This window comes from Embiotoca jacksoni, unplaced genomic scaffold (genome assembly GCF_022577435.1).
Source record: "Embiotoca jacksoni isolate LCO1_2020_lvr unplaced genomic scaffold, fEmbJac1.0.p SCAF_8, whole genome shotgun sequence".
Lineage (NCBI taxonomy): Eukaryota > Metazoa > Chordata > Actinopteri > Embiotocidae > Embiotoca > Embiotoca jacksoni.
This window is the reverse complement of record NW_027185436.1, coordinates 19933569-19941874: the sequence shown is the minus strand read 5'-3', so window position 1 is coordinate 19941874 and position 8306 is coordinate 19933569. Positions and strand designations below refer to the sequence as shown.

General features: G+C 42.0%; 1 protein-coding gene across 1 annotated transcript; it reads left to right on the top strand.

The window, feature by feature from the left end:
• The first annotated feature begins 1682 nt into the window (after positions 1–1682).
• On the top strand, positions 1683–7635 carry ggt1a (gamma-glutamyltransferase 1a). Its single transcript, XM_069138750.1, has 12 exons — positions 1683–1855; positions 1924–2054; positions 2144–2233; positions 2587–2779; positions 3780–3940; positions 4138–4287; positions 5240–5376; positions 5508–5695; positions 5824–5951; positions 6244–6356; positions 6450–6563; positions 7489–7635. The coding sequence occupies exons 1-12, from the start codon at positions 1683–1685 to the stop codon at positions 7633–7635; spliced, it is 1725 nt and encodes a 574-aa protein (XP_068994851.1).
• The last annotated feature ends 671 nt before the right edge of the window (positions 7636–8306 follow it).

Genomic DNA, 8306 nt, shown 5'->3' with positions numbered 1-8306 from the left:
AGCCATACACCACATTTGTCTGTAATTGCTACAAAAGAAGAAGCTGAGTTACCAACTTCTAATTGCAGCACGCATAACAGAGTGCGTCTGTGGAGCCACTATCATTAAAAGGACTGCAGCCATCCATAAAAACACATGACATCACCTCCCTCTCCACTGTGGCCATCTCTCTGCTGTGAGTGCTCCTGCAGGCTGTGTTTCACCTGTCGCTGGCGAACAACAGCAGTGTGTGATTTGATTTGCTGCTGTATGTACAGGCATACATGAGCTATCCCCCCTTCATTGTGCGAAAACAACTGGAGGGAAACGTGGTGGGTAGTGTGAGTGTATCCCTCCCGGCAACGTCAAAATGAAACCTTTAAGCCTCCAGCTGAGTGAAAAAAATATGAACAGGTTTATTTCATGAAATAACCCCCTATCCAGTGACAGTGACATAAAAACTGAAGAAGGGCTTTTGTGATCTTCAACAAACAGAAATTGTACTCTTCCGCTATAAATCAGCTCTGTCCATTGAATAAACTCCCTTCCTTGTGGCAGCTCTGAACCTGGGAGATCCAGAACAGGATAGTAGTGATTAGATTTAGACTCAGTCGTAGCAGCAGCAGCAACAGCAGCAGCAGCAGCAGCCGACCACAGGCTCCTTTGACGGTGCTTTATCAGTGTGGCCCAGTGACAGGAGTGCTCGCTGGATTAAGCTGAGGTACCAATAGAAGGGTATTTGCTGTTCAGAAGCTCGTGTCACTGATGCTGCCAGCTTGGACCAATGCTCCTGGGTGAAGGCTCAGGCATCTCAATCGGTCTGAGGATGCCTGCAGAATAAGCCAAATAGACTGTGACACGGTTACTGAGCGTGGCAGCGCTGCCGGCTGAGCCAATCACACGGAGCCCCAAGCTTTCATCTGTAAACAGATCACTCTCACCTTCACTTTGCCATGCCTGGCAGATTGATATCAGAGTAAAATGGAAGGTTATAGAGGACTAGAATGACACATTCAGGAGCTTCACTCTAAAGTGGTGAAATCCGTCATTTGAAAAAGTGACATCAAGTTTAAAAAAAATGATTGCTTGAACTACAACAAATTCCAATTTTTGTGAGGCAATGAAGGTGCTTTTTTTCTGTCAGAATTTCAAACCTCACTGCTTCATTTCAAATGTTCCCCGGAGCTCAAACACACAGTAGGTAGAAAGATGTTATGATTTTTGCCTTCCTACGTCTATCTTCCTCTACTGAGCCCCCTTCTCTCTATATGCGTCTAGTTTTCTTCCTGTAACTTTTGGAAACATGTACAAATGCAGCGCATGCTTATTATCCGGTAAGCACTGTTCATCAGCATCACAGTGTGACACCTCAGCTGCAAACCAAAGATGACACAACCCACATCACCTCAACTTAAGTTAAACTCCTTGTCTTTACTGCTGACACTCACTCAGAGTCAGAGGAATACCCAGCTCCCTTTTTTTTTTGTCTTCTTTTGTCCAACATTTTCCATCAATCTGTGAAAAACAATACACCAAAGGTGAGTGAACGCTCTTGAAAGAATATGATGAAAAACATATAAGGTTTTGGTCTTTTTTGTGCAACTGTTTGGTTCTCATTTTAAAAACTATAGGTGATGTAAAGACTTGTATTTCTGTAGGATCCCGTCTGATTCTAAGGTGTGCTGATTTTCCCGCGTAGGAAAATGGTTGGGAAGTCCCTGATTGCTGGTCTGGTGGTCCTTCTGGTGGCCGCAGTGAGCCTGTTTCTGGGGGTGTTCATGGGCTTGGGGAAGAAAAACCCGCCTGTCCCTTTAGACCACTTCTACTCAAAGGCCGCTGTAGCTGCTGATGCAGGAAGGTGTTCAGAAGTGGGGAGGTAAGTAGGCGTCTGTGCATATTTGCACGTCTGCTTTCTTCTTCTTAAGTGTATTCTTGTGTTTCCAGGGACATTCTGAAGAAAAATGGCTCAGCCGTGGATGCTTCCATCGCTGCCTTGCTATGTGTCGGCCTTTTGAACGCTCACAGCATGGGAATCGGAGGAGGGCTCTTCTTTGTCATCTATAACGCTTCCACAGGTGCGTGTGCATCATTTGTTAGAAGCTATCAGCAGAGCAAACTGAGAAAAACACCCCTCATCAATCGGTTGTTATTTTCTGCTCAACAGGGAAGGTGGAAACCATCGATGCGAGGGAGACGGCGCCCATGAATGCCACTGAAGACATGTTTGGCAACAACACCAAGCTTTCTCGTACAGGTACAAAGTAGCTGAGAGCTGTTGGAGTATTTCTAAGGAATATATTTACTCAATGTCGATCTAATTTGAGCTGGTGTAACTTGACTACAATGTTAAATCAGAGCTCTGGAGGGATTTAGAGTGGATAGTTATTAATAATCTTAAATCTATTTATCTAGCTCCTTTTGGATGTTCTGTCATCCTTAACAACCTTTCGATATGTTACCCTACACCTGCTTCTGCTTGCATAAAAATAAAATCCTACATCTGTAGAATACTGTATCTCCAGATGCTCTAAATGTGCCTCAATGACTCTCAGTATGCTGGTCCTCCACTCAAAATTCAAAAGTGGTACTGCTGTTTCTGTACGACAGGTGGACTGTCCATAGCCATCCCGGGGGAGATCCGAGGTTATGAGATGGCACACAAAAGGCATGGCAGGCTGCCGTGGAAGGAGCTGTTTGAGCCCAGCATCGCCTTGGCTCGTGGTGGTTTTCCTATAGGAAAAGCTTTGGCTCATGCCATCTTCAAGAGCAAAGATTCCATTCAAGGAGATGCCAACATGTGGTAAGGGGGATTCTTATTCAACTACTTGAATTCAATAATTTAGTCAATACTTTGTGCTGTAAACTTAAAGAAATTGTTAGATATTACTGGGCAATAGGGTTTCTCTCTTCCTAGCCCAAAGACTGACTCATTTTCGTAAGTCAGATATGAAGCTACAGAGATGGTTAGTTTAGTTTAGCATAAAGACTGGAAACAAGTAAAACAGCTGTGTGATGGTCTAAAAGTAAAAAAAAAAAAAAAAAAAAAAAAAAATCCACATACCTGCCGCTGATGGAAAACACCTCATGATTACTGACTTTGTGTCCAGAGCCACATTAATGGCCAGCTCCCTTCATCTCTGCTTTGTCCAAGCAGCAGCTCTTCCTCAAGTTAGAACTGGTTGCCTACAAAATTCTAGAAAATTATTTAGGACATTAACACCCGGAAAACAAAACTTGAATTTTTGTGCATATCAAAGAAACAAGATCAAACTTCAGAATTAGTGAGCTCCAGATGCCGGATGCGTTTTTATTCTGACTTTTGAGTCAATGATAGCAGTTTCTTCCTCATTCGAAGCTTTATGCTAACTTAATCTAAACCTCTCTTGGGTATAGCTTTCATGGATGCAAACTGGACTCCGAGGCGGTGCCCATTGATTTGTGTTTGTATCAGTTGGGCCCATAGACTGCACATAAAATAACTCCTCTGGGAAAGTTTTTAAACATGAGACCATAATGGTTTATAACACAAAACGAGATAACTGACCTTGACCTTTGAGTTGGAGGTCTACTGTCAACAGTTTTACAGACACCTCTTTTGTAAGGTGGGTCTATGTGCCCTCTGAAATAAATTTGCAGCAAGTAGCATTAACAGCAGTAATAGGTGCATCGCTGTCTAGCACAGTGGCTTTTGCTAGGGGTGCGTCAAGTTAGATGAATTCATATTCTACGCATAATGACTTTAATTTTCTACCTACTGAAACACTGTTTTTCTTCTTTTCTCTTTTCTTATCATCTTGCAGTGAGGTGTTTTGTGATTCTCAAAACAACATCCTGAAAGAAAATGATATTGTTAAATTTCCAAAGCTGGCTGACACGTACCAAAGAATAGCAGAAGAGGGGCCCGATGTGTTTTATAATGGGACCATGGCACATACCATCGTCGAGGACATCCAGGCGGCAGGTGCTGAGCTGTTTTCTTGTCCACTCTTGTCTTCAGAGATATGAGAATGAATAAATAGTGAATACACGTAGAAGCAAGCTGCACATGACAGAATTCAAGTTAAAACTTTCTAGAAATTACACAATAAATGACAACCAGTAACGTGATCATTATTCCTCATTTTATAATCACTGCGACACCTCTGCATACGTTTCCAGGTGGCATTATCACCCTGGATGATTTGTTGGAGTACCAGCCGGTGCTGAATGAAAACCCTCTGAAGCTGAACGTTGGGGAATACACCATGTATGTCCCAGATGCCCCCTCCAGTGGCCCTGTGCTGGCACTCATACTCAATATAGTGGATGGTGAGCAGCCTCGCCAAGTGCTTGTGCAGCCGTGCGGAAGAAAGGATGTCAGGTTTCCCCAGGTCGTCCCTGGAATGTTTCTCCGCCTGTTTTGGAAGCAAAAAACAGTAGCGGCTCAGTTCTTCTCGCCAAATTTAATTCACCACCAACACTCCATCTGTTCAGGCAGAGAATCTTTTAGTCACGCTTTAACTATAAAAGTGGCACTATTCATTTTAAATGAGGGATAACATTGAATATGTTTATAATTGTTGGACTTGGGCTCATGCTAGTACAACGCCAATATGTGTCAGCCCCCAGTCCTGCGTATTCTTTAATGAGGCAATAGGAGAGAATCGGCTGGTCGCAAAAGTATTTATTATAAAAGCAACAGAGTATCAGATCTCTAGCTAGGAGTCCAGACTATGTGTCCCTGACAACAACAGAATGTGTCAGTTCGTGAAGTCTGACTGACTGTCTGGCCCTTGCTCCTGTATTTTATAGTACATCATGCATGTAGCTCCTTGTGCTGTGTTGGCGTTCGCTGATTGGTTCTTCCTGTTTTCGTTATCTGTTGACACCTGCAGATCAGTTTTGAGGAATAGTTGTTTTTCAGAAGTGTTGGTTTCGGTACGTGACTCTCTGCACGAGACGATGTGCTCTGCTTCTGACCTTGAGGAGTAGTGTACCTTGCATGCATGCGGAGACCTTTATGAAAAATATAATGTTACTGATATTAATGCCAAATTATAAGTACAATAGCTGTATATGCAAGAGAAATAATCCACATGTTCTATTTTGGAGGAACACGTGCACACACATTCATATCTGCTGGGAGGTTTCATGTTGTTTAAGTTTAATGACTTGCCACTGACTTTTAGCACAAGGATGGAGAAGACTGATTACCTGATTGGGGCGATAAAATGGGAACATTATTCAGTCTAGACATGGTTTTCCTGTGGATGTTTTGCAGGGTACAACTTCACAGACACAAGTGTCTCCACAGCAGAGAAGAAAACTCTGACGTACCATCGCATCGTAGAGGCTTTTCGTTTTGCCTATGCCAAGAGGAGCAGACTGGGGGACCCACGATATCTCAACATTACCGATGTAAGTGCTCAAGCTTTTATCCTAAGCATTTTGAAACAGCTGTGGTTTAAAGGCCTTGCTCAGGGTCAAAATAAAAAACAGCTGCTGTTTTCTGTATTTTCTCTTCGACTGACTTGTTTTGCTTCCCTCAGCTCATCCAAAATATGACCTCAGACTACTTCGCTGATGGCATAAGGAATAAAATTACAGACGACACCACCCACCCAGACAGTTACTATGAGCCTGACTATTTTGTCCCAGACAACCATGGGACAGCTCACCTGTCAGTCATAGCTGAGGATGGAAGTGCTGTGGCCGCCACCAGCACCATCAATCTGTAGTACGTTTCCTGGATTTTGATTTAAATTTGCCTCATAAAAGTCAAACTTGGATTTACACTAATTAAATAAAAGTAGTTCCCACAGAATAAAGCATACGCATTCAAAAAAAGCAATTTAATTTCCACAGCTTCGGGTCTAAAGTCATGTCTCGATCGACTGGAATAATTTTCAATGATGAAATGGATGACTTCAGCTCTCCATACATGACCAATGGGTTTGGAATCCCGCCTTCGCCCAACAACTTCATCCAACCAGGTGTGGCTAAACTGAATTATCACACTTGTACTGTATTACTCCAATCCCCTGTTTATGTCCACACGTGTTGATGGATATTGGTGTTTTTTCTTTTCAATGAATCCCCATATTTCCACAAAGAGAATGTTACTTGACCCTTTCTCTGGTGATTCAGAGGTGGTGTTACCACACTTATTGCCAGATTTGTCATCGTCAGGAACTCTGAAAGCTTTAACTCACACAGAGTATCAAGGTTGAAATTACACATTCATCCATTAAGCAGTCACAGCCACATTTTGTTTATCTGTTGCAGGCAAGAGGCCGCTGTCTTCCATGTGTCCTACTATCATCTTTGACAAAGAAAACAGAGTGAAAATGGTTGTAGGAGCGTCTGGGGGCACAAAAATCACCACAGCCACCGCCTTAGTAAGTGTGATTGATTCACATCTCCATTCTGTAGATTCACTCACTTTAATTATGTGAAACTTGACATGTATCACATTTTCTGGCTAAAAAAAGGTCATCCTGAACTCCTTGTTCTTCAACTATAACCTGAAGAAAGCTGTGACAGAACCGCGAGTTCACAACCAGCTCAACCCAAATATGACAGTGGTCGAGCAGGGCTTTGAAAAGGTGAGTCAAACGTGGAGACGTCGGATGCGAAACAACATTTAGAATAGAGCTCGCCAAAACATCTTCTGAGGGTGCTGGGTGAAGCATTACCACAAACTTACATTGATTTCCAAAGCATATTATGTGTTTTTATTCATTTCCTGCTGGAGATCCAACCATTCATTTAATTTTATGTCAGAATAAAAATATCAAAAATTGCATCAAATATCTAGAGGCCACAAGAAAGAATGTATAAAAAAATGTCAAAAATTTAATTTTTTTTAATAATAACTAAAATGTAAATAACACCTCTATGGGGCTGTATTTAGGTCGAGCTATTGTTTGCACTAAATGCTAGAATCTGTAGCATTCTTGTACTGTTATAATATTTACGATATTAATCTTGGTCTTAGGGTGTAAGCATGCTAACATTTGCTGGTTAGCACTAAACACAAAGAACAGCTAAGGCTTATGGGAGTGTCATTCGTTTTCTAGGTGGTCTGTCAATAACAAAGCATTGGAGAAGGGAATTTTGACCAGATGATGGCGCTACATAAAAAGTGAAAGGTTCACCAAATTTACAAATGATCGTCAGGGGGACATGAATGGGTGTGCCGACTTTCATAAGAATCCTTTCAATAGCTTTCAAGACACTCACTATAAAACACAAATCTCCACCTTATGGTGCCAGAAGAGGAAAAGCCAGGAGATCACCAAAGTCATTAGGATTCATCCTGCGGGCACCATGAAACTCTGTACATTTTCAGTCATGCCTCCAGCATGGCTAAAAATAATTAGAAAGAATGAAAAATAAAAGGTAACCATGCGTTTCCAACCAAAACTTTGAGAGGTGTGTTACTGTCCTCTATTAAAGACCAGTATCATCACCAGCTCTTACAAAAGACTATATCTCTGTGTTTGTGTATGTGTCTTGGTACCATGGCAGAGTGTCCTGGAGGGTCTGGCCCTGAAGAACCATGTAACACAGCTGCTGAGGATTCCTGACTCAGTGGTCCAGGCCGTGGTGCGGCAGGGAGAGCATCTCTGCGCGGAGTCCGACCCCAGGAAAGGAGGCTATCCAGCGGGATACTGAGCGTCCCGTCAGGTCCTGCTGTGCTCCCCTCGCTGAGGAAGATTTCCTCAAAGACACCCGAACAGAACCACAATAAAAAGGTGTCTGCACTGAAGACTCAAGCAACGTTTAAACTACGGAGACACAGTCACCACTCCTTCTCAGAGATGAATTTCTTTTACTCAAACATGGAAATAGACTACATTTCAATACCTCTTTTACTCAAACTCATTCAGCTTTACTTCTACATTTTTTTTTTTTTTTTTTTTTTTTTTTTTGGCATTTCTGTGTTTTGAAGTAAAATAAGAGGTTGCACCCAGTTTGACTCTTGTATCATCACTATTGGATACTGGTCAAGAAGGTGATGTTTTGAGGACTGGAGCAAAAACCGTTGGCCCGAAATGTATTCTGCTCTCAACAATAAATCAGCCCATTTATGACACAGTACCCTACATTTTCATAAAGACAACCAAATACATAGCAATAACCAGGCAACGGATATTGCCATATACAGAAATGGTCTTAAGTTTCATCAATAAGTAAGAATCTGAGTGGTAGGTTGTCCATGTAGTATTTAAACTTATTTTTTTCTCTTCTTTTGTAAGGAATAATTACTGTGAATAATTGGACAATTTGTCTGGAAAAAAGAGGGTTTGTTTTCATGTCAAATTGGTGAAAAACCATCGCTTTAA

Coding starts and splice junctions, on each gene's coding strand:
- ggt1a (XM_069138750.1), top strand. CDS start 1,683: ATGGTTGGGAAGTCCCTGATTGCTGGTCTGGTGGTCCTTCTGGTGGCC. Junction 2,780..3,779: donor CAAGGAGATGCCAACATGTG/GTAAGGGGGATT, acceptor ATCATCTTGCAG/TGAGGTGTTTTGTGATTCTC. Junction 4,288..5,239: donor CATACTCAATATAGTGGATG/GTGAGCAGCCTC, acceptor GATGTTTTGCAG/GGTACAACTTCACAGACACA.